This window comes from Enhydra lutris, unplaced genomic scaffold (assembly GCF_002288905.1).
Source record: "Enhydra lutris kenyoni isolate GAN:26980312 unplaced genomic scaffold, ASM228890v2 scaffoldscaffold32, whole genome shotgun sequence".
Lineage (NCBI taxonomy): Eukaryota > Metazoa > Chordata > Mammalia > Carnivora > Mustelidae > Enhydra > Enhydra lutris.
The window spans coordinates 7,274,841-7,301,449 of record NW_019154116.1 but is presented as its reverse complement, the minus strand read 5'-3'; the positions used below and the strand labels follow the sequence as shown (position 1 = coordinate 7,301,449).

Genomic DNA, 26,609 nt, shown 5'->3' with positions numbered 1-26,609 from the left:
CGGGTTGAACCTGCGTCGAAGAAGCCGTGGCCAAATTTAATTTGCTAGATTCCCTTTACCCATCACACTGAACATTTGCTGTCTTGCCTGAATTTCTATTTACAGGGGTAATGCCTCAAGTCCCAGCTTCATTTATTTCTCTTCTGAATAGTTGCTGTAGGTTCAAATTAACTTCTCTATCTTTATGTTTTTCTCTGTCCAATTTCCCGCATTCGGTATTCTGAGACCAACCCTTTACGTTTCTTCTGCAGTTACTATACCATGGTACTTGCTGAATAGAAATGGAGATCTCAGACCTTGGTGTAGAGCCCCTTCCGGATCGTAACCCAGCCCCTGTCTAAGCTGCTTCTCACTAACTCTCCTTTACATCTGTTGGGGTCTGTCTCAAGTACAGTAAACCATTCCCCAAACTGTTATTACTGCCTCCTTCCTCAGGAGCTTGTTTTCATCCTCTTCCCTTGGCTTGAAATGCACTTCTAGAACCTTCCATCAGTTGAAATCCTCTTTATCCTTCAGTATGGATCCCAAATGTGAGCTCCTCATGGGACCTACCATGGGTTCCTCTAAATGGTGGTGGCGCTCTCCTAAGTCTTAAAACACTCCAGCCCCTATGCACACTTTTCTAATGCCTTAGCTTGTAGTTATTTTTACAAGCCCACCTTATTTTAAAGCTTATTAATCTTCTCAATTATTCATAATCTTTAAAGCCTTCCAGCTCCCAGCCTAGGAATTTCATGTCACCCAGTAGGTGCTCACTATGATTTTTTTTTTTTTTTTGGACTCATGTCTGATTTCTAGCCAGGAACTTTGCAGGCAGGTCATCTATAAATTTTAAAGGACAAATTCACCAAATATGGGCAGTTTTAATTTAAGAGTTGGGTAGCATAATATCAGGTTATTGAGAGAAGACGGTGTTCATGGCATTGTTAAACAGGGGCTTTGGATGTCAAAAAGGGAAAGGCAGGGATTCTCAGGATTTCTATGCTAGCATGAAGGGGGCGAGGAAGATATTTCGAGGGAAAAGTCATCAGCGGATACAAGTCTTAATCTGCTTTCTTCATGAGCGATGACTGGGTATGGCTTAAACTTGAACATTTCTCCTTCTTTTATAATACATGGGTCATTTCCTAAAATTATGGGCAGGAAGAGAGGTCTATACCAAGATGCACATATTTGAAATGCCACCTAGAAAAAGGTAGGTTTGTCCAAGCACCCGAAAGCTCTCATTTTTTTAAGAGATAGTGATGAGGCCTAACTAAAAGACTGCCCACCAGAAGACCTGAACTCACTGTCATCTCATTGTTCTCTTTTGTGTGTTTTAGGCACTTGCCCCACATGACAGGAAGGCGAGCTTCTGGTTAGAAGACACGTGCCCAGAGTCCAAGGCCTTCTGCCCACCATGAAGGGGACCTGCGTCCTTGCATGGCTGCTCTCCATCGTGGGGTGGTGGAGACTCGCCCAGCTGGAATCAGACGCATCTCAGTGCCAGAGAGCGGATCACCCAGTCATTTCCTATAAAGGTGAGGGGCAGGCACCCCCGGACACAAGGGTGCCACTTACATGCACTTTCCATGTTATTAGGGATAGAGAATAGCACTGGTTATTGCCCTGTCATTCTGGGACTCTCACTTTAGACGTTTAAAATACGAGCAAAAATACAAAATCTTGCACTGCAAGAATTTCCTGTCTGGAAACTGATTACTACGATCTTGAGAAGAATTCAAAATCGGAGTCATCGCGGGTAGAAAATCCCATTGTTGAGGCCGCCTTTATTTAAAGGTGCTGCGAGCCTCCTCGGTATTCGAACCAGGGCCTGAAAATGTGATACACAGAAATAATAACAACCCCAAGTAACAAAAAATTCCCTTCGGTGTTTCCCAGCAAAGCCTTAGTCTTACCACCAAACTTGACGCCTTGGTCCCTATCTGACACGGCATGGCAGATGGAATTGATTTACTGTCTCAAGAATGTCTTGGATCTGTGGGATTAATTACTTAGTATGTATATCTGGTCATTTTTTTTCTTTTATTTATCAGAATTCATTTAGGGCTCTCTATACCGTGGGTATTCTAAGCTTTCAGGATGAAAAATAAATTAGTCTTGGTCCCTGCCCTCAAGGTACTTTAAGTTATATTATCAAGCTAACTATATAACTAATCAGATACTGTATTTTAATAATGTATCCGATAAATAGCTTTTTGTTTTGTTATGTTTTAAACTTCATATCATGAAAAATTTCAAATATCTGCAAAAAGAGCAAGAATTGTCTACGGAATGCCCAACCCAACACTCATTCATTCATGGTCTGGCTTTTTCTTTTAAATCCCACCCATGCTTCACCCCACCCCCACCAGATTACTTTAAAGCAAATTCAAAAAATCATATAACTGTATCTGTATTATTTCAGTGCATGACTATGAAAGAAAGGTAATTCCCAGCACCATTATTGCATCAGACCAAAAATGCAAAACAAAACAAAACAAAACAAAAAAAACCCTAAAATCTACCAAAAAACCCCAACCTAATTCCATAAAATCATTTGACATCCAGTGAGTATTGTGAGATCCCTGATGGTCTCATGAATGCGGATGCGTTTTTTTGGTACCGTTGGGTTGACACAGGATCTAAATGTAGCTCATGCTCTGCAACCGCTGGTCTTCTGCTGTTTTGTTGTGGTGGTTTTGCTCCCTGTGCAAATTAATTACAGAAGTAATCCAAGCTCTTTGTCCTTTAGAGTTTCCCACAGTCTGGATTTTGCCAAGTGCGTTCCCTTGGTGTTCAAATGTTCTTCTGTCCTGAGTATTTGTATAAACTCATAGTGGTATCAGGAGGCGGCTTTGATTCGGGTTCACATCTTTCTGTCTTCCCTGTGGCACGGATGCTGCTGTGTCCTCCGTGGGGAGGCAGGTTCTGTCTAGGTGTGAAATTAGCAGTCATTGATGGTCACGGCCGAAACCTACCGATTCACCCAATGCTGTAAAGGTGGGATTTCCTAATTTTATTATTCTTTCTTCATTGAATAGCAAGAATATTTCTGTATAAAGTAAGTTTCCCTTATCAACTATTTGAATATTCTGAGGCTTAGAAAAGTAAGAATTAATGCTTTTTTCCTTTCCTAGTTTTTTTTTTTTTTTTTTTTTAAGACTAGTTGGTTTTCTAACATTATGTGAAGGGAGCAAGTAAGGTGTTATGTTTACTTTTTGTTTTGTCTTGTTTTCTTATTTTGGTTATTAGAATCGTTGTTACTGTATGGATGTTAACATTTGAAATATTTCAAGCGATTGCAGTTTTGATGCTTACAGGGGTGAAATCATCTCATTTGAAGCCCAAGGAAGCCTCTTCAAGTGGGCTCCTGAGCTCTTCTGACATAACCCAGGTGCCTCTGCCAGCTGCTTACCCTCTGGGACAGCAAGATGTTCCCGACTCCTTCCCTCCCATCACTTCCTCCCGTTGACCTGAGCATCAGCCATTTTGGGGTGATTTAAGCACAGATGTCCCCAGTGTTAGGTCTTTTCAGTGCACAGAGCTCAGGAAAAAGTTTTAAAATTGTACCGTGTTCCTCTGGATGCTTCCAGCTCCCCTCCAGGATGCTCGGGCTTCTCTCAGCCTCTTCTCTCTACCTTCTGTCTGTGTCTTGTTGTCCTGGGCACAGAATCCTGGGTCTCTGCAGCCACCAGAACATTCCTTTGCCTTTCTCTGCAGCAGACCCTGCGTCGTTTCAGAGCGAGAGTCCAGCAACTCTAGTCGTTTTTGACGACTGAAAGCCCTGTGAGGTGGTCTGCTTCTCTTCTTTCAGTCCTCCGGCTACCCAGGGCCTTGGGAAACGAAAGCAATTACTTCACTTGAAGTTGTTTCCTTCTGTGCGGTTATGCTACCAACTTGAACCTGGGTGCATTTTATTTAATTTTCCTTTTGATTTTTAGAAATTAAAAAAAGAATTTACCTTATTTTGTCGTGTTGCAAAGTTTCATTAAGGAAAACAAGGAATGTTCAGAGAATCTGCCCTCACTCGTGCTTTCTCTATCCCATTCCCTAGCTCTGCACTCAGCTGTTTTACTTTTGTTTTATGGTCCCTGCTTCTCTTCGCCGTCTAGCATTTTCTTGACATGGTGGTATATCATGGAGTCCACACCCCAGCGGCGGGCTCCCTGCCACTCCTTTCCAGAGCACAGAGCTCTTCACCATGTGGTGAACCAAAGTGTACCAGCAGCTCCCAATGGGGAGACATTGAGAGTGTGTTCTGCCCTTTGTGGCCATGGGTTGTGTTACGATGAGTGATGCCTACTTGAGACATTGCTTAATCCTTTGCAAGGGTACCGCGGCAGAGATTCCTAGCACTGGGACTGTTAGGTCAAGGGGGTAAATGCATGTGTGGTGTTGCTAGATATCGCCCAGTTCCCTTTCATGAAGGTGGCGCCATTTTGGGTTCTCCTTCGCCCTGGGTATGAGGATCTCTTTCCCACTAGCCTTTCCAGTGGAGTGTACTATCACTCTTTGGGATTTGGACTAATCCCATAGCTCATCGAGGACCTCCCAGCATAATTTTAACTTGCTTATGTTTAAGTTGGAGCAAATGTTTAGCAAACATTTAATAGGCTTCTGTTCCGTACCATGGTTTGTACTAAATACTGAGGAGGTAAAGCAAAAAAACAGTTCCCATGTAGAGGGTTAGAATATCTCTGGGACTGTAAACCAAAGGAACATTGCATTACATCCTGTTAAGGATCCTAACAGGTGTGTTGGCTGGGTGCTGTGGGAGCCCAGGAGAGGGGGCATCTGGACCCGAGAGCCCGGGTTTTAGGGGAGTCATTACAGGCTTCTGGGATGAGGCAAAAACAGCAGAGATGAGCCCTGAATGGTTCTCGAACGTGTTTAGGAGTGTGATGAGTGGAAAGGTGCCTCGGGGAAAGGAGAGAACAAGGGCAAAAGCCCTGACCTGAGGGAGGGGCACATCATAGGTCCCGGCACATTTCCTGTAAGATGAGCCACGAAACCTTCCTTCAGGTTATGCAGAGGAGGTGGGGGGAGACGAGGCTAACGTGGCTGTAGGGGTTCAGTATCGTCCCGCATCGGAAGGCCTGTTAAGAAGCGCTCCCCACCTGGACAGTCCCCGTGTTCAGAGTGGCCGACGCAGCAGCGAGAGCCCGTCCTGAGGTCGCCTCCGTGATCGGAGCGAGCAGGCACGAGGCACTAAGCTCAAGGGGCGGGAGCGGGACTGTTCTTGCTGTCGATTCCGTATGGAATAGAGAAGGGAATCGAACATGATGATTTTTAGATTGAGAAAGCGGAGTTCCTGCCCGCCCTCCGGTGGGCTGTGCAGCTGAGGATAGGGAAGGGAGAGGCCGCCCTCCGCGCATCAGATGATGCTGAGTTCGAGGCTGAGGTAGCCCAGAGGGCAGAGCGACTGAGTCCTCGCGGTTTGTCCAGGACTTTCGTAAGGGAGGCCCTGGGAGTCCTACGATCTGCGTATTACCTTCCTAGGGCTCCGGTAACAGGGTGGTTGGTAACAGCAGAAATATCCTCTGTCACGGTTCTGGAGGCCAGAAGTAGAAAAACGAGACAACAAGAACAAAAACAGACACCCCAGGTGTCAGAAGGGCCCCGCTTTTTGTGACCACTCTAGGGAAGAATCCTTCTTTGCCTCTTAACTTCTGGGAGTCGTCCACAGGCCTTGGCCTTCCCAGGCTCCCTGACTCATCCCTCCAGACTGAGTCCGGACCCACAGGGCATTCTCTTGGCGTTGCTGTGTCTTCGTGGCTCCTCTTTTTACAAAGACGCTGGTCACTCGGGAGTACAGCTCATCCTCACCCAGCATGATCTCAGTGTAACGAATGACATCGGAAAAGACCCTCATTCCAAGTAAGGTCTCATTCACAGACACCAAGGTTTGGCCTTCAATGTGTCTTTTTCAGGGGGTGGAGGGAGGGGACACAATTCAATCTAACTGGTGGCATATGTCAGAGCAGTTTCAGGACAGCGCTGGGGGAAGAAACTAGATGGTAACAAGCAGAGAAACAAATGTGAAGTGAAGGGGGGGATAGAAAAGGAGACAGTGATCGACTCGGCCAGCAGGGATGGGAGAGCTGGGGACAGCTTTTGAGAGAGCATCACTTAATCATCCTTAAGCGGTGATGGGGAAAGGCCAGGTGACAGAAGAGGCTGCGGAGAGGAAGAGGTCATTCATTAGGCAGAGTCCCCGGGCCGTAGGAGGGGATCAGATACTGGGCACAGTGGGAGATTAGCCTACAGGAAGTGGACCCCACCTCCAGTGAGTCTGGAGGGAGGGATGGAGGGGGGCCGGGGGACCCAGGATGCAGGAGAGTTAGCCGTGGGGGTGGCTGCAAGGGGAGGGGTTCCCCAAGGACCTCCATCTCTCCCTCTCAGCAGGGAAGGAGTAGGCAGGCCATGGGCCGAGAGCATGGCGGCTTAGGAAGGAATGGCTTCTCTGAGAACGGGGTGAGGCTGTTCATCACAATATACACCAGAGACTCCCTGGGGGATGTTAGGACCCAAGTTCATCCTTGAAAAAGCCCAGGTTACCCCCAAGTGGGAAGTCCCTGGTGTCCTGAGTTCTGAACGCTTCTGAGGAAAGCGCAACTGTACGAGAACGTTGGAGAAGGCTGGAGGGAATGTGGAAAAATAAAGGCAGGACTGCATAGTCTTGTAAAATCTTGATTTCTGTGTACACATAGACCTTCATGATTTACTTCTGCCTCAGAGGCGCTCTGCCCGGTGTGGACCAGCCGCTGCAGTCACGTCTGCATACGGTGGAGCTCGCTCCGTTGAAGTCTTGCTTCGATGTCCTGGGGGAGAGGGGGGTGTGTGTGGAAGAGGCTGGCAGGATTCCCCCCCATCATAGATAAAATATTTGCCCCTGTGGGCTTCTCGTGTGTAGCAGACTTCCTTGCTGGACACGCTCTAAGAGCTTGCTGTGTTTGCAGGGTCAGTCCCTTGACTGCGTGTTCTGGAACATTTGTCCTTGACTGTGGAGCGGCTGCTGAAACAGCCCGACCTGTCACAGACACACCGTTTACACGTCTGTCCTTGTCGTTTGCTGAAATGTCTGTTCCAATAAAGCGGGAAAAAATAGTGACCCTTCAAGACAGCCTGTTTCTCAGCATGCTTACTGAGTCTCATAACCATCTCTGAAATGAGTTTTAAATGTTTAATGTCCACTTAAGGCAATGTGCCATATTCTGCCTTTGTTTGCTTACTGATTAAAGTTTACCCAGCATGCTTGTTATTAGAGTGCTCTCCGCTTAGAGGAGTTGGTTTACGGGGGACAATTTCGCAGCAGGCACGGAGGAGGACCACCAGTGGGGTAAGTCAAGCCACACTTAGGCTTTCTTTGCCTCAGAGCCTGAATACCATGATGAATCTGGAAGCCTTTCTTCGGTGCCTTCTCTGGCAGTGCTTAATATTAATGATTACTGAGATTACTCCTGCCTGTGGAATCGCCAGGGAGCTATTCATTCCATGCTAGGGTCCCTGAGATCTTCCCCTCTGACTCCTTGGTGTTCCCGTGGACAGCCTCCCTGCTTGGGGACTCCCCAGTGGGTCAGGGACATGTTTTGGATCTCTGGACAGCGTTGTATGAATGCTGCACGTGGGATTAGAGGCATTTGGCCCACATCTCGGGAGGGACATCTAAGGGGATCAAAACGGGTGTTCCAGCCCAAGCTGGAACCACGGGGACAGGACTGGGAGTGGCGTGGCTCTTGTGTTTCAACAGCTGTCTTTAATCTTCTCGGGTAGTCTTAGGTCATTGAAGGAACCATGGTGTAAAGCGTGCAACGTAGGGTTTTGAACTTGGGCTCTATTCTCATACCAGAGTATGGATATTTTTCACAAATCCTGCTCTTTCTTTTGAATCCTATAATTATATTCCATTGTATTTGCGTGTGTGTGTTCTGGAAACATTGGTTTGTTAAATGTTGGCAGCGGTCATCTCTGACATACTTTGTAACTGTCTTCTTCAGGGTCACTTACTGGGACCCACAGCCTCTTCCCACCTCTGAGACAGAGGGCGGTCTTCCTTCCAGTCTGTAAGGTGGCTGTACACGTGTCCCTGTGTACACAATACCACCCCACTGGCCACCATTTCTGCCACTGTCCCAACAGTTGTGCTCCTTCTGTGGCTGCCTCACCGTCCCTGGGACCACAGCCTTCTTCACTGTGCCACATGCTCCCCGTGGGGCTGATGAAGGCATATCCTGGGCGGCCTCAATTACCTCCCAACGCCCAAGGATGGGGATGGCAGAAGGGGGCCAAAGGCCTCGTTTCTGTGCCACAGCTCCACATGTCCCCTGGGTCCACGTGTCCCCTGGCCCCACGCATGTCCCATAGTTCCGTGGTCTCCCATGGTGCTCCATGGCTCCTCTGAATTGGGGGCGTGCTGGGGTCCGGTGCCCCAGTCAGTCCTATGATGTCGGCCCTGGCTGGGTTGCCCCCATTCTCTAAGGATGGGGACCTGGGCCCTCATTCCTACAGGAAGGGCTGCCGGAGATGATTTCTGTTTCCCAGAAGATTTTAGAAACTTCACGGCCTTTGGGTGAGTGAGCCTGAACTGAAGTGGCTTAGCTTGATTCTCCCCATTCATCTAGCCTCAGATCGGCCGTGTGGCCTTCATAGTCATCCATGCGTGTGACTGTGTGACAGCGGCCTCCTTTCTCCCAGGGAGGATTAGGAAAAATTATTTTAATTCAAAATAGATGGTGAGAAATTCATTTTATTACTTAGTTCGAATGTTTTCATATGACTCCGATTAGCATGTAGGTATAGCGAGACTCTGCTGACTGTGGAGAACTCTCTTGAAGGCAAGGTTCTTCTTTGTAGAATGTAAAACCTGCATAAACCAAGTGTGATTTGTTTTGGTTTCATAACAGGATATGAGTTGCCCTCCTGGGAGTTTATCTGGGGAGGAAGAGTGTAGTTATAGAGCCTTACAAGTTCTTGGTTCCATAAATAATTTGACTCTTGTTATCATGCACATGACTGAATGGTTCGTATAATGTGCTGTCAAAATCACACGGGCAAAATATTCCAACCTATTTGCAGGCGAAGCCACGAAGGCATAGGAATGCTGCCTGTTTTGTACATTAAAAACTGCATTTGGGAATACATTTTTTATTGTCACGTCTGTTGCTAGTGTGCTCTCTGAAAAATGGAATATTTAAAAAATATACCACTTTTCGGGGTGCCTGGGTGGCTCAGTGGGTTAAACCTCTGCTTTTGGCTCAGGTCATGATCCTCAGGGTCCTGGGATTGAGCTCTGCGTTGGGCTTTCTGCTCAGCAGAGAACCTGCTTCTCCCTCTCTCTCTGCCTTCCCCTCTGCCTACTTGTGATCTCTTTCTGTCAAATAAATAAATAAAATCTTTCAAAAATGAAATAAAAAATACACCACTTTTCAACTCTGTAATGTAGGCATATCATGATCATTCATGAGTACACGTAAGTGTTAGAAGAAATGCAGAGTAAAACTACCATGTGTTACACACTGGGTGATTTGGTTCCAATACCTGCATTGAACCGTTTTTTTTTGTTTGTTTGTTTGTTTGCTTGTTTTTTAAGATTTTACTTATTTATTTGAGAATGAGAGAGAGAGCATGAACAGGGAAGAGGCAGAGGGAGAAGCAGATTCCCCACTGAGGAGTGAGTCTGACGCTCGATCCTAGGACCCCAGGATCATGACCCGAGCTGAAGGCAGACACTTAACCCACTGAGCCAACCACGAGACCTGCAACATTGAACTTTACTGGCCAAGCAGGGAGCCCGATGGGGGGCTAGAACCCAGGACCCTGGGATCATGACGTGAGCCGAAGGCAGATGCTTAACCGACTGAGCCACCCAAGCCCCCCTAGAGTGAGGAAGTTTTATTCAGGCGGTATTCTTCTTGGCTTTTGCTTCTCTTGTCTTACTCTAATATCAGGCAGGACAAGCAGCCACGGTTACACTGGAGAGACGAAGCGTGACGCCAGCTCCAGCAGACAGCGGGACTGATGTTTCTCTGTTACTGATGATCTAGAACATTGATGACGCAGAAAGGAGTCCATCGAGGTTTCTAAATTTTCCTAATTTAATCATCACACTAACCCTTTATTTCCTGAAGCTTCCTTTGTGTGGAGTGAGGAAGGTCCAGAAGGTGACTTTAGCCTTATAGGAAGGGCTGTTCCTTAATTTCCCCTTTGCTTTCACATTTCCCTCAGGGGACTCGGGGTTGACCTCAGAGAGCCTCATCACATGTGTTGCACGACGTCACGTGCTGTGTCGGGTCAGATACATTCCTCCAGTCCGCCGTGCGACAAGGTTGTGGTAAAGGTGTTGGATCATTCCCACCTTGAGAGCAGCCCTGGGCTGCCTGTTAGAGAGCCCACAAACCCTGTTAAATAAAATCAATAACGCGGGACCCTGATGCCAGGCTAGCAGAATGCTCGTCGTAGCTCCCATCTGGGTAACGATTGTCGTTCTCCTGTGTATTTTGATTTTTTGTGCCTCTCGATTCCTTGGCTTCAGGCCACAGACTGTTTGAGCTTCTGCTCTGTTTGAGGATAAAAGTAGGGTCCAGCTTGCTAATAACTTAATTGGTATTTATGGAGCACCTAGGGGGGGCTGGTTCCAGTCACTGGGGTTACCCCAAAAAACAAAACAGGTGGCGATTTTGGTGTGCCCTGAGTTTACATTCCGTGAGGGGGAATAGGCAAGAGTAAGATGGTGGGAGACAGATTGGGTTACATAAAGGCTGAGGAGAAGTGGAAAAGCAGGGAGTGAGTTTATTGGGTATGGGAGCGGTCTGGCACTCAGGCACACACTTGCCCCTTTTGGGGGCTCTGTGTGGCCGGCCAGGGAGTCTGAAAGATTTCCCAGGCTCCCCTGCCAGGGGCATTCCTGTTGGGACGTGTGAATGGGAAGCGGCAGCAGGAGCTGGAGTGGAATGCGGAAGGTCATGTTTATGCCTCTAGAAGCTGAGCGCAGCTGAGGAGTGGGGTGGTGCTTTCTGGCAATTTCCACTTGGGTCCGAGCTGCTGGACAAGCGCTCAGCAGCCCATAGAGGCTTACGGGCTCTGGCCCAGCTTGTTAGAGCTACTCGTCTCTGTGGGTCATGCATTCTTCCTTTTGGCTTTCTCAGGCGCAATCCTTCATCCTTTTGCTTTTTGAGTTTTCACATTATCTTTGCAATGAATTGTATATGTTGAGTTTTCTCTGTTCAGCCTATGTAGGGTGGTTTCTGTTTTCCTGAATGATTATGATGCATACAGCGGGAGGCATTGAGTCTAGACTTAAAGTTGGTGAGGAGCAAGCCATGGAGATAACTGAGGAAACAGTGTTTCAGGTAGAGGGAAGGGCAGGGGCCAAAGGCCCTGGGGTGGGATCATGCTTGGTAGGTTTGAGTAACAGCAGAGAGGCTAGAATGACTGGAGTGAAACTTGGGGGAGAGTAATGGAGATGAGGTGAGAAGGATAACAGGGACCAGATTCTGTAGGGCCTTCAAGTATTTTGGTTTTTATCTTGAGTGAGATGGGAAGTTCGTGGTAGAGGATTGTTGTGATCTGATGTGACTTAGAAGGATCATGCTGGCTGCTGTGCTGAGGATGGAGCGAGTTGCAGGTGACTGGGTGGGAAGCAGGATTGGGAGACCAGTTTGGGGGCTGGTGAGTAATCGAGACTAGAGGTGGTAGTGGCTTGGATGACGGTGTTAGCAGCAGACACAGGGAACAGTGGTTGTGTTCTGATATAGCTTACTTTGGAAGTCAAGTCCAGAGTATTTCCTTTCAGATTGTGTACATGCTGAGAGAGAAAGAGAAGGGCAGGAGGGACTCTGCGGGTTTTCCAGCTGCTTAGAAGCAGCTGGAAGAGCGGAAGATGAGGAAGGGTGTGGGATGGTCGCATTTGGAGAGTATTGGAGCTCAGTTTTGGGAATGAGAAGCTGGAGATGCTTCTTTGGCATCTGGATGGAAATGTCAAATGGCTGCATACGCAAGTCTGGAGGTCTGGGGAGCAGTCTTGGCCTGAGGTAGACATTTGGGAGTTATTGACATACAGATAGCATTTTAATCTGTAGTCTGGCTGAGCTCTCTAGGGGAAAGAGTGTACATAAAAAGGAGAAGAAGCATAATGAGTGAGCCCTGGAGTAATTCAGTACATAGAGTTTAGAGAGATGAGACAGCAGATAAGATGAAGAAGGGATATTCAGAGATATCCTAGGAGCCAAGTCAAGGAAAAGTTCTGTCTATGGTGGTCTAACTGGCCAAAACCTAGAGACTTGGCCCTGAACATCAGAAAAACAGGAGGCCAACATTAGTATTAGCAGGAGAGGAACACGCATGTGCCAAAGGGCCTCAGAATCTCTAAGCCTAGAGGTTAAGCCTAGTCCATAAACCAATAAGCAGTGAATTACTCCATAGACGGATAGTCAGGTACTTCAGAGGACTCTGGAACAGGCCATGTAATTTGAATATGAATATCCCTTGAACAATGGCCCAAGAAAGAATTGCCCCAGTGACTTGTAAGGAGCCGGACTGTGTGAGGCTTCTCTGTATAAAAGGAGAAATCTCAGAAGCTGGTCTTACCCCCGCTCTCCCTTAATTGAGATCATTACTAGCAGCTGTTGAGTATAAGAGAGCAGTATGGGGGCGCCTGGGTGGCTCAGTGGGTTGAGCCTCTGTCTTCGGCTCAGGTCATGATCTCAAGGTCCTGGGATGGAGCCCTGCACTGGGCTCTCTTCTTAGCAGGGACTCTGCTTCCCCCCTCTCTCTGCCTGCCTCTCTGCCTACTTGTGATCTTTGTCTGTCGAATAAATAAATAAATAATCTTAAAAAAAATAAATAAAAGAGCAGTATGGCCAGGAGACAAGATTCTGGGTTTGTGTCCTGTAACTTAGTCAATGTGTGAACTTGGGCAAGTTAATAATTCTGTGCCTCTGTTAACACTTAAAAATATGGGGATGATAGTACCACCTTTTCAAGACTGAGCAGGGGAAGTGAGAGTTTGTGTGTGTTTGTGTGTATAGAGAAGTACAGAGACCTACAGTGCCAGCTGTCATTATAGCTAACGTTAAAGGTAGCTGCCTTTATGCTTAAGTGTAGTACCCCTAACTATTAGCAAGTTTTTAAAATTCCAAAGCACAGTAATTTGAGGAACTAGCAGTGATGAACTGAGCAAGAAATATGAATATTTGGTCTCCGTGACTTTTGTCTGGTTTTTAATGTTAATCACTGGATAATGCCAAGGTATGTTGAGAACTTCTCATCTGGGAGTTAAAGGGAAAATTTCAAATCATTACACGAATGGTTCAGATCAGATTTAAACATTTTCTGAATTTAGTAAGCGCAATTTAGCAAAATTTAAAATTCATTTGCATGCTTCTGTTTCTTAGTTCCAAAGGGTCAAGTTTACTTTTAAGAAGCAGATCTGTAAAAATAAAGCCCCAGCCAGGAAATCATAAATCCTCCATTTCACAGTGGGGAAATAAAAGCTCACGTGATAGATTCATGGATCAAGGTATAAATCTGAGATCCAAATTAATTAGTTTGGGGACTAAAAATGCAAATCAGGGCAAAATGTAGGAATGTGTGGCTCCTTCTTTCATGTTATAGAGTCTTTTTTTTTTTTCATGTTATAGAGTCTTTAACCATCATGTCTAATACTAATTTTAGAAATTATATACAGACTCTCAGAGAGCTTCTGTCATATATATCTATTGTTTGACCACGATTTGGTAAACAGATTACTTTTATTTTTAAGATGGAAAATGATATATTGGACTTTACCAACTAGGCATGATGGAATTATGGGATTTGATTTACCCTCTTGCTTCAAACAAGAAAACCAGACAAAATATTAGGAACTACATTTTCTGGCAGTGGATCAGAGGTGGAGAGTTGAGCAGGATTGTAATTAGTTAGACAAAGGAAATAAATGAGTCCTGTGATAGCCTTAGGTCCCTGGAAGTAGTTTCCAAGGCAGACTACGGTGATGGGGAATCCAAACAGAGATTGGCATAAATCAAGTCTCAGTCCCTGTAAAAGTGTTAAAGTCATGCCCATGTGATCTATGAGCACATAAGAATCAAACTAAAAATCAATAACAGAATGATATATGGAAAATTATGTTGGACTTTAAGCAGTATAATTCTAAGTAACTCATAGGTCAAAGAACAAATCAGGAGGGAATTTTTAAAATATTTTGATCTGAGTGACAATAAAAGCACAAATTATCTAAATTTGTGGGATGCAATTAGAGCAGAACTTAGGGAGGAATTTGTATGTTATTTATTTGTATCAGAGATAGAAGAATATCTATTATCAATGATTTTGGAATCTTAGGGAAGTATTAAAAAAGCAAATTAAATCCGTGGTAAACAGGAAGGAGAAGAAAATAAAGATAAGGGCATAAGTCATTTAAGGGGAAATTATAATGAAGATCAATTAAACTAAAAGCTAACATTTTAACAAGATCAACAAAATCAATAAGTCTCTAACCAGATTGGTTAGGAACAAGAGAGAAGACATATTTGTCAATATTAGGAACACATGAGGAGCCATCTCTACAGAGCCTATAGAAATAGAGAGGCTAATAATAGAAGATAGTGAGCAAGTTTATGCCAATAAATTTGACAATTTTTTAGATGAAATGGGCAAATTCTTTGAACATTCAGTATATCGAAGTTCACTTAAGAGACATATAATCTGGATAATTTAATATCCATTAAAGGAATTCAATTTATAGTTAAAAATCTGACAACAAAGAGAACTTCAGACCCAGATGGCTTCAGGAGTTAATTTGATAAATATTTAAGAAAGGACTAAAAAAAAGACACACATTCTACTTGAGGTTGGAACTCTTCCAGAGTAGAACATGCTGGAACACTTTTCAGCTTTTGAAAGAAGTCATCATTACTCTCTTACCAAAACCAGAGAAGATATTCCAAAATACAAAAGTACAGACCATTATCTCTCATGGACATAGACACAAAAATCCTTAATAACATCTTAGAAGTTGAATCTGGTAATTTCTAAGGAGGATAATGGATCATGTCCAACTGGGTTTTATCCTATAAATGCAAGATTGTATGGGATTTCTAAGGTTTAACACTTGAAAAACAATCAGTGTAAATCAGTGTATTAACTGACAAATCTTTTAAAAAATATTTCATCTCAGGGGGCCTGGGTGGTTCAGTCAGTTAAGTATCTGACTGTTGGTTTTGGCTCAGGTCATGATCTCAGGGTCATGACATTGAACCCCATGTGGGGGTCTATGCTCAGGGCATCATCTACCTGGTATTTTTACCCTCTTCCTCTCCCTTCCGCTCTGCCCCTCCCTCCACTCACGTGTGCACTCTCTCTCAATAAATAAGTAAATGAAATCCTTTAAAGAATCACCTCCATAGATACAGAGAAATCATTTGATAAAGTTCATGATAAAAACAAAAAACTAGGAGTAAAATTTATCTATAACCTGACTAAAGGCAGCTTAAAAAAAATTGAAATCTAACATGATACTTAAGGTTGAAACGCTGAATGCTTTCCCCACAAGGATGTTCACTCTTTCCTCTTCTAGTCTAACATTTAGTTAACCACTGCACTAACCACTGTGAAGGGTACTAACACATAAATTTTATAATGGAAGTAATACAATAAACAAATGACATACAGATTAGAAAAGAAGAGTTAAAGTTGACTTCTTTTTCTCTTTCTCTTTTTTGCAAAGAAGATTATAAGGAACATACTAATTAATGTTTTAAAAAGAACTATTAGAACAAATAAGTGAACTCCTGATTTTAAGATACAAAGTGATTATAAAAATATTCAATTGCATTGTGATATATTAACTAAATTAGAAATTGAAATTAAATTTTATCATTTATAGTGGCATCTTAAATATGAAATAAGGATACATTTAGCTAAATGTGTGCAGGATCCAAACACTGAAAGCTACAAAAGCATTACCGAGAAAATTAAAAAGACCTAAACAAATGGAGATAAATATTCATAAATCAGAAATTCAGTGTTAAGATATCAATTCAGCCGTAGCATATGTATTGCAGTCTATAGGGCCAATGCAAATCGAATCAGAATCTTATTGTGCTTTTATTGTGTAAATCAAAAAGCTGGTTTTAAAATTTCTATGGAAAGGCAAAGGATTTAGAAAGTCTGAAATAGTTTTGAGACAAGATAACGATGTTGGAAAGCTGACAATACCGAAATTCGAGGATGAACATGTGTACATCAATGTAACAGAAAGCAGAGACCAGAAACAGATGCACACATACATTGTTAGTTAATTTTCAACAAAGTAGCCATGGTAATTTAATGAGGAAAGGATAGTCCTTTAACAAATGGTGCTGGATAAAAATTGGATATCTCATATGCGAAGATGGACTGAAATGGATCATCGGCCTGTAGTTCAGAGCTAAAATTATAAAACTACTAGAAGGAAACCTGTGAAAAAAATTTTGAGACCTTGGATTAGGCAAGGATTTATTAGGATTTTAAAAATCCCAAAATGCACATACATATTTTTGTATAAACTAGAGCACATCAAATATAAAAATATTTGCTCTTCAAAGATATCATTGAGAATAAGGAAGAGCAAGCCAGAAATAATTACCAAACGTGTATCTATCTACCAGAGGTTTGTGTCCACCATATATAAGGAAATTCCTCCAATGTAATAAGAAAATCATCCAGATTTTAAGAAATGGCCTAGGGCTTTTGGCAATTTGGAAAAATACTGATGGCAGCCACAGTGTCGCACCTCTGCACACGCAACAGAGCGACTACAAGGACTGATAGTACTAAACATTGGCAAGGATGTGGTGGGACTAGACCTTTTCCCGTGTGCTGCTGCTAACGCAAGATGGCGCAACCACTTTGGAAGACACACGGTTGCTTCCAAAGTTAAACATACACTTACCATACATCCCAGCAAAGCTGCTCGTAGGTGTTTGCCAAAGGTAATGAAATGTTGAATAATGTCTACAGAACGATTTACATGCAAAGGTTCATAACAGCTTCATTCTTCCTAGCCAAGACCTGGAAACAAATCAGAAGTCCATCGTTGGGATGGACAAATTGGTTACATGAACTAGATACTCCCAGGCAGTAAAAAGAAACACAATACCAAGAGAGACAACCGGTGAGTTTCAGGAGTGTTATCCTAAGTGAAGGATTCCAGATCCCAAAGACTATATATTCTGTGTTATCTCAGTATGTGACATTCTATAGAAGATAAAACTAAAGTCATAGTGTATTTAAGAATGGTTGCCTGGGCACAGGCAGGGCGAGGAATTCGCCGCGGTGGTTCATGAGAGATCGGCTGGGTTGGTGCAGGTTATTTCATAGCACAGTTAAGGTGGTGGCGACGGTGTTTACGCATTCGTTGAAAGTTGTTGAATTTAGATGAGTAAATTTGTCGTGTCTCAGTTCTACTTTAGTGACGCTTATTTTATACAAGTTCCAACTCTGAAGGAAAAGCATGGACTTGTCGAGAATGTGGGATCTAGGAATCAAATTGCTTAAGAAGCGGCCCGAGTTTTTCAAAACACTGCTACATTCTTTGGCGCTAAAGCTAAGCATTATGTGAGAACTTTACCATGAGAAAGATAATTATGAATAATGTGTCATGTATCATAATAACTTAATAAAGTGTGTGTGTGTGCACGTGTGTGTATGCATCAGCAGGGCTACTTAAAATCTAAGATATTCGGGTCTTTAATGAAAAACCTGATACATAAACTGTTTAATCAGTAAAGTTTCTAGTCCAAAGTTAAGAGATCAGAACCCCATAGTTCAGGTTAACTTAGATGTAAGAGAATTAACTTATATAGCAAGCTTCTCTTTCGAAGACTATTCCAGTCCATGGTAATCTTTGGAGGGATATATATATATATATATATATTCCCACCCCCGACAAAGATAGATAGATTTATTTATTTATTTATTTGACAGACAGAGATCACAAGTAGGCAGAGAGGCAGGCAGAGAGAGAGGAAGGGAAGCAGGCCTCTGGCTGAGCAGAGAGCCCAATGTGGGGCTCCATCCCAGGACCCTGGGATCGTGACCTGAGCCAATCCCACTGAGCCACCCAGGCGCCCCTGGAGGAATATATTTTTGACTCATGTGTACTTTGAAAAGATGTACCCACATCTGAAAATTGCTGATTTGTAGGTAACTTTTTAACTTAAGAGATAAAACCCTTCTTGGAATGAGCAGCCATTAAAACCATGGAGAAGAAACCAGAGAAGCATACAGTTAGCACTTGTGGTTGAAATACAGGTGTACAACTCTTCTTTTTCCTTTTCAGGGTGGATTTCCTATACGTGGTTGTTTACTTTTTCCCACCTACAATAAAAAAATGGGGCCATAAGAGGACCCGTGAGTATAAGGGAGCTCTGTGAATAGAACTTTCTGTGATGAGGAAGATACTTCTGTTCCATGCTGGCAAATATGGCGGCCATTAGCCAGGTGTAACTTTTGAGGACTGAAATGTTACTAGTGTAACTGAAGTAATGAATATTTAATTTTGCTTAATTTTAGTTGGCTAAAGTTAAAATACAAGCAGCCACCTGTTGGTGGTGAATACCATATTGGGCCATGCATGGATGGACCTTTGGCCTTCACAGTGGACAATGTCTACCGATGCAGGCGGTTGTTCCCATGTCTAATCAGAGGCTCTTCTGTCCTGGCAACCCCTCTGAGTCAATTTTTTGGGAAGCCTCATGGTTTGTAATTTAAGAAGATGGGTCTGAGAAGAGGAGAACTGTGTAATTGTTATCCTTCTGCTGTTAACTACTTCTGATGTAAAAGGAACCTCTTACTATCTTTTGGTCTCCATTCCTTTAAGTGGAAAATGAGCGTGTTGGGCCTTTTGTCAAAGACTTTACCGCACCGGTGATCTTGTTACCTTTTAAACTAGGATAATAGGAGAGGCCAAGGGACATTTGGGACATTCTTTCTTTCTTCAAGAGAACTCCCTCTCTTAATCCTGAAACCAGAACCCAGTAACGTTCTGTATTGCAAGAGCTAAACAGAAATTGAGATTTCTGTTGACGCTGTTGATGTTGATAACATTTTTATCACAAATGTGTAGCAGGAAATGTTAATATATTTTATGTGACAAATGGTTTGACCTTTCATTTTCACAATTAATTACCATCTAAAAAGGTTAGATTCATGTTCCTCTGCATTTAGCATGTTTTCTTGATACCTAGAAGCAAACAATTCAGAGGTGAAAGGTTAATACACATTTTAGTCATCAGTGCAGGGAAGTTTAGAAACTCTTACTCTGAAAGCTCACTGTTAAATCCATGGCATCCATTAGAAATATCTTGGCTTGCGAGGAATAGATAACCAACCTAATGGTGTCTTACATTTTAACGCTGTTCATTGGTCCCCAACTAGAAGTACAGAGCTAGGCTGTCGAGGCCGGTTCAGGGGCTGGGCAGTGTCAGCAAGGACCCAGGCTCTATCATTTTGCTTAGTCAACCTGCTGCAATTGGCTTTCACTTTTGTTTATATTTCGTGTTCGGATGGCAGCTGGCAGCATTCAAAGTCAGGGAACGAGGGGAGAAGGCAGGATAACCAACTCCTTTACTCATGTGTTTCGTATCAGGAAACAGCATTGAAAACAAGATCGCTCCTGGAAACCAGTGTTCAGAATTGTTTCTGTGTAAGTGGCCAGAGCTGGGTCATAGGCCTGCCTCTAGGTATAAGGGGAAAGGAAGTATCTGGCAAATGACAGTGGGAAAAAAATCATGGTTTAACCCCTGAGTCCCCTAGGTCTGGTAACAGGGGGAGGTGAGGAAGTCACCTTGGATGCAAATTTAAGAGGTAAAAAAACCTCAGTAGTCAAGATAAATACCGTGTGTGTGTGTGTACATTTATATAATGCAATATTTTAAAAGATCAATATTAATGACAAAAGAGACCATGACAAACACACTATCCAGATTTTAAATGAAGACAGGATTACTGTGGTCTCCTCTGAGCCCTACTGGAGCTCCTTTGTCTTCATTTAGAATGTTGCTAGTTTGTTCCTCATGGGGTTTCTTTTGGCATTAATGTAGAATATAAAGAATATTGCCTTAAAATATTAAATCACTGAGGATTTTTTTTGGGGGGGTACTTTTATTTATTTTTAAAAAAAGTTTTTAAATTTTATTTTTTCAGTGTTCCAAGATTCATTGTTTATGCTGAGATTTTTGGCTACCCTCTTAAATTTTGCACCATATAGGAGACCTCACTTCCCTTACTCTTGTCCCCAACCCCTGATGTTCAACCCAGTTTGGGTTCTGTGAGCAAGCAAGGACTGGTGGGCGACTTTCCCTCGTCTACACAGCAGTGTCGTTGGTTCTGCTGTGTCTGTCCCATGAATATTCAAAAATGTATGTTCTTCTATATGCTTCATAGACTATGTCTCTTTTTATATTTTAAAGCCCTTTTTGATAAATAGTAGATTCTCTATCTCATGCTTCACACAAGGACTCTTTCTGAATAATGAGGACTCAATACCTTTTTGATTGAATAACCAACCAGACACTCTATTGATAAGAAACAGAAAATTTATCCCAAGCAGACTGTCCCCGAACATATCTGAGATACCGTGAGGAACAGCAAGAATTTCTCATCTTGGTGTTTTCTCATATTTGAAAAGAAATATTGTTGGATAATTGGAAATTTTAAAACGATTCACGGAAGGCTGAGAAGATAGAAAGATCTCTTGGTGCTTTTTGTGTCTCCTGAAATGGACAGTGGGATTTGGACTCTGAGAATGACGAAGTATGTTTTCAAGGAACTCATGTCATAAAATTGTGGAAATTATCATCCTGTCACATGAAAGCTGGTACAAAAGCAGTCATCCTTACTAAAAGCAGTAATTTTAATCTTTCTCTATCTTTGGTCTGATTAACCACGAGTTGATGTTGATCAGCCATTTTCTTGAAACCTCTTACACCCTTTTTCCTAAGGGGCATTATAAAAACGAGCCATCCCTCACTGGGAAAGCTTTAAAATTCTATCAGGCTGTTCGTTGAGAATATAAGTAGTCCTCCTACAGTGAAAATCTCTAATGAAAAAAATTCATCTAGACCTGTGAAGCCTGACTGATAATCGATATGTAGTAGGAATTTCATGCAAGGCTATAAAATAAGTCTGTATTAAGGGCCAAATGTATTATTCACACCATTTATAAGATATAAATTCTTCAATCTCAAAAGTATCTATGCAGAATTGTTCAATGTCTTGTCTGATTTAATTCAGCTTTTGAAAGCTCTTGAGAGCAATGTTTAGAATTTAGGGGATAAAAAGGGAAGAACATATGGAAATAATAAATTTACATAGTTGGTTGTTAAAGATGCCTGCTAAGAGAAAGGTTTAACGTGCACAGCTGTGATAGAAAAAGTGGGAAGGTTATAGTGAACTTCTCATGTGTTTATCATTACTGTTCTTATTTAAGACTTCCCCTTTCCCCCTGAGCCAAACCGGAGCACCCCAGTTTTTTTAAGCAACTTTTTTTTTTTTTAAAGCAACCAGTGAAATACTGTTTCTCCTACTCACGTCCTGCCTCGTGTCCTGACTACTTCCATATTCCATTTTTTCCGACCACTTGAGATGCCTTTTGAGTCTGTGTTATTTTTTGATTCAGCCCTCCCATTGCATGAATGAAAAACTGTTTCTTTTGCAACTGAGCAATGACCCTTTGCCAGTCTGCATATCTTGGCCAGAACCATGGAACCCCTGCTTGGCATGCGCGTGGGAAGTGGGGGTTGGATGGTTGGGTAAGATTCCATCCACTGCATGTTTTCTACTTCTCGAATGCTCTGGGTTTCCTCGGCCTCCTTACCTATGTGAAGCTTCAGTTGCTGTTGCCAAGAATTTCACACTCCGAGTAAGAGAAGGATGTCTCCCAGAGGATGTGTAATTCTATTATGCAGCAATGGCTCTTTCTGTGACTTCAAGCCAAGCAAAAATATTAGCTAGTGCTAAAGTTACTTCCCAGCCGATCCAACCATGTGACCTTCTAGAACTTCTCTCATCCCAGCCATTTGCTTTTGACCTTTCCTGCCCGACCATGTAATTGTGACCTCCCTCGTCTGCGGTAGGTGAGGGTAACAGGCCTGTTTTTAAGTGTAGAGGCAGCACCCGACCGCAGCTGCCTGACTTCTCCGTTTGCTTTTATCATCTGTAGTGCATTAACAGACCCGTGTGTGTGGACGGGACAGCAACCGCCTTCCGTCGGGGTGAAACAGAAAAGATGATATCAGCACATTGCGATGATTTCCTGTGCACTCTATTTGCTCATGTGTAGATTAGAAGGATTTAGGCCTTTTATAGTCTGAGACCAAACGCCTTTGGCCGCATAACCACACAAACACAACGACGTCGGAAGAACCTCATGCGATTATAAGATCTCATGAAAACATCCTGCTCTCATGAAATATACTGGCGAGTCCTGGAATCTTTAACTGGTGGGGTTTTCTAGCCATGGTAAAATAAATAGAAGTGCAAAATAAAAACCGAGCCATGTTCCCAAATACCATGCCTGGGTGACCGGGCAGTCACTGAGGAAGCCTGCCGAGCTCGCCCCAGGGGCCAGGTGAGGCGAGGAACGGTTTCTGGATGGCTCATCATTTCTCCTCTAAGCATTCACAGATGCTTGCACATGAAAATGAAGATCTGAGCTGAAGAGTTTCTGCTTTAACCTCAGCTCTGAACCACGGAGATGGCCTCACTTTTGGGATTCCGCTAGCTTGAGGCTTAGGGAAGAGATTAGGTTGCGTGTGGGCCGGATCCCCAAACTATGGGGCACGTAGGCTAACCTTGTGTTCACTTGGGTTTTTATGTTCTTTCTTTTTGGAGAGATTAAATGTGATTTACCTTAGTCATTTAAATTCTGTTGTAAAATGTCAGAGGTTAAACAGAAAGTAGGACTTAAAATTACATACCTCTTTCCTGAAGATATAAAATCTTACTATTTATCAACATGAATATGTTAGGATGGCATTCAAAGTAATTGTCTCACTGGGCTCATTGGGGGTAGTAGTCCTAGTTACCGAGAAAGTGATGTGAAAACGTAAAGAAGACAATTCTTTCTCCTTTTTTTTAAAGAATTTATTTTATTTTTTTCAATGTTCCAAGATTCATTGTTTATGCACCATACCCAGTGCTCCATGCAATACGTGCCCTCCTTAATACCCACCACAGGCTCACCAAACCCCCTACCCCTGCCCCTCCAAAACCCTCAGTTTGTTTCTCAGAGTCCACAATCTCTCATGGTTTTTCTCCCCCTCCAATTCCCCCCAATTCACTTTTCCTTTCCTTCTCCTAATGTGTTAATCCTTTGCTCCACAAGTAAGTGAAACCATATGATAATTGACTCTCTCTGCTTGACTTATTTCACTCAGCATAATCTCTTCCAGTCCCGTCCATGTTGATACAAAAGTTGGGGATTCATCCTTTCTGATGGAGGCGTAATACTCTGTAGTGTATATGGACCACATCTTCCTTATCCATTCGTCCGTTGGAGGGCATATTGGCTCTTCCCACAGTTTGGCGATTGTGGCCATTGCTGCTATGAACATTGGGGTACAGATGGCCCTTCTTTTCACTACATCTGTATCTTTGGGGTAAATACCCAGTAGCACAATTGCAGAGTCCTAGGGTAGCTCTATTTTTAATTTTTTAAGGTAAAGGATCTGTACTCGAGGAACTATAGAATACTCATGAAAGAAATTGAAGAAGACACAAAAAGATGGAAAAGCATTCCATGCTCATGGATCAGAAGAATAAACATTGATAAAATGTCTATACTGCCCAGAGCAATCTATACTTTCAATGCCATCCTGATCAAAATTCCACTGGCATTTTTTCAAAGTGCTGGAACAAACAATACTAAAATTTGTACGGAACCAGAAGAGACCCCAAATTCCTAAGGAAATGTTGAAAAAGAAAAAAGTTGGGGGCATCACATCTCGTTGCCTGATTTCAAGCTTTACTACAAAGCTGCAATCACCAAGACAGCATGGTACTGGCACAAAAACAGATACATAGACCAGTGGAACAGAGTAGAGAGCCCAGATATGGACCTGGAACTCTAGGGTCAAATAGTCTTTGACAAAGAAGGTATTTTTACCAAAGATTTTCAGCAAAACACTGAGTGGGTGGGAGAAATCTCTCGCCATCATATAGTGGTATTAAAAACTACAGAGTTGCCCTAAAAGAAAGAGAGGCAAAGTCCCAAGGGACAGGTATCAAAAAGAGGAGTCTGGTCTGAAATCCAGGTTGAAATGCCATAGGAACTATGTTTTCAAGAAACGCTGGAGGCTGGGAAGAGTGGGTTCAGGGTACTGATCAGCAAGGAAAGCAGAAGCTCAGTGACCTTTTTAATGCTGCAGGGGACACTGAGCTGTCCTACTTGTGACATCGGAGTCCAAAAGAAGTACCCATCAGCCCCCTAGGAAGAGGGAAGAAGACTGGCCATGGGGGGTGGGGGGTCAGACTCTTGAAAGAGAAACACCACGCCTGCTCTGCGGGCTCCCGCAGGGGATCTAAACAGTTACCATTCTTGGAAGGGAGAAGCTCCAAGCAAAGAAATCGACAATCGACTTGTAAACAGCAAACCACAGACTCGTAGAGGGGCCCTCTCTGTTCTCCTGTCTTGTGCTGCTGCCATAGTCCCTGGGTCATGGGTTCTTGTGGGAGCTACTCTTGCTGGAGATGAGCTCAGAGTCAAAATACACACCAGCGAGATGACGGGCGGCTCTACGAGTCCGCAGACCCGATCAATGCAAAATTGAAGCCCCAGACTCATATAACGGACTGACCCCAACAGATTTTAAAGTGTGTAAGAGATACAGGTGGAATCCATATGGCCAGAGCACGAGGGCATGGAATGGTTGAGACGGAGAGTAGACAGAGTGAAGAAGAGTAGTCAGAGTTGGAAAAAAAAAATCCTGAGAATCCGTGTGAATGTAGTGCAAAGAGAGAAAGAGATTAATCCATATTTGGATTCAGAGTAAGAAAGTCATTTAAGTATTTTTCTAGAACTTATAATAAGTAAGAAAGAAATGGCTCATCCTGTATCACAGGAAAAACAGAGGTTACAGTGGTCTGATGTTGATCATTTTCCCTCCTTTCTCTCTTAAAAGAGCCACGTGTTTTTCCTTTATTTTTCAAGGATTAAAGTATATAATCCTGCATGGGCTTGTGTGTTTAGAGGGTGGGCTTTCTGGTTTTTTTTCATTGTTGTACCCCAAACCTGAGCTTTATAGATGTTGGTGGAGACAATGTCTTCATATTTAATTCCCAACTTTCAAAGAGCTTACTCTCTTCAATAGGAATGACAAACACAGAAAATGAAGCATTCAAATGATAAATTGTAGATTAATAGAGAAAATTTTAAAATAAAGGGTATTCATCATATGTGGTTTTTTCTCTTCATTGCCTTTTGGCTCTTAGAGTTCTAGTTTTCCTGGGTGAGTCATGTGGATAAAAATATCTCCCTTTCGGGGCTTTTTTAAGGATTCAGGAGCGTATGTGTAGAATAACCACCATGGTGCCCAGTTCAGTACTTAGATTACTGTGTCCCATCAGTACGTAGCATCATTGGAGTTATCCTTTTCACTGCTGTTTTATTAGATGCTCCGTTGCCTGAAATAAAATCCCTCAAGAGTGTGTGCTAAAGCTTCATTTCTTTGGAAACTCTGGTCTTATTATAGTAAGCATAGTATGGGACATAATAAACATTTGTTTGTTTGGGGGAATACTATTGAGGGCTCTTTTTTGGGTCTCCTAATCTAACCTCTCTTTACAGTTGCCTTTATCTTAGTAATAGATGTATTTGGAAAAACATCTTTAGTGATTTTTAGACTATTAAAATGTTGTGTCTCTTGAAATATATCCAATCTGGCAAGTTGCTTAAGATCTGGCTTGCTGGACTCTATCGGGGGGGGGGGGGGGGGGGACCAGAATCAAAATCCCACCCAGCAGATAGTGCCCGATACGTTATCTCCAAGCATGTGTGCCCAGATGGGATGCTAACTTCCGATTAATGTCCAAACTACAGATGGGATATGATGACCCACGACAAAGGTGAATGGTGGTTCATTTGGTGACTAGTTTCTTGACCTGCCCAAAGAGCTCAGAGGCCTTTGTGAGAAGATGATGTCACCGTTGAAATTCTTGTTTATCTCGAATTTAAAAGCCAAACAAAACTGATCTCCTTCATTATCCTTCTATACAATGAAGGCCACAAAAACCTAAAATCTTTTATCATGACCTCAGGAGACTCACCCAGGAAATGTAGTCAATGGAGTCATTTTTAGATCATTACAGTCTTGGATTCTGGATCATTCTGCCTCCCCTGCCCCAGTGGTTCTTATGAAACTGCGTGGGCATTTCGCCCTCACTGGTAACTTTTTCCATGGTTTTCTTGTTTGCTTTTCTTCCCTTGCCCTCAAGAAAATGGTTGAGTCTTGCTAACGCGGGTACTCCATTGCTGGATAAGCTGACGTGATGGAGTGACAGATACAAAGAGAGAAGCTGGGATGGATGAAGTTTTGAATTTTTCAAAGGAAGGGATGAAACTGGGTATAGAGAATCATTCTCGTTGGCAT

The 26,609-nt window shown here is 43.1% G+C and overlaps 1 protein-coding gene across 1 annotated transcript in view; it reads left to right on the top strand.

The window, feature by feature from the left end:
* LOC111153426 (semaphorin 5A) overlaps positions 1–26,609 on the top strand; it is a 463,009-nt gene that overhangs the window by 155,249 nt on the left and 281,151 nt on the right. Inside the window, exon 3 of the mRNA XM_022512436.1 lies at positions 1,323–1,520. Within this exon, the coding sequence (XP_022368144.1) occupies positions 1,400–1,520 (121 nt within the window). The 5' untranslated portion in view covers positions 1,323–1,399. The remainder of the gene's footprint in view (positions 1–1,322; positions 1,521–26,609) is intronic.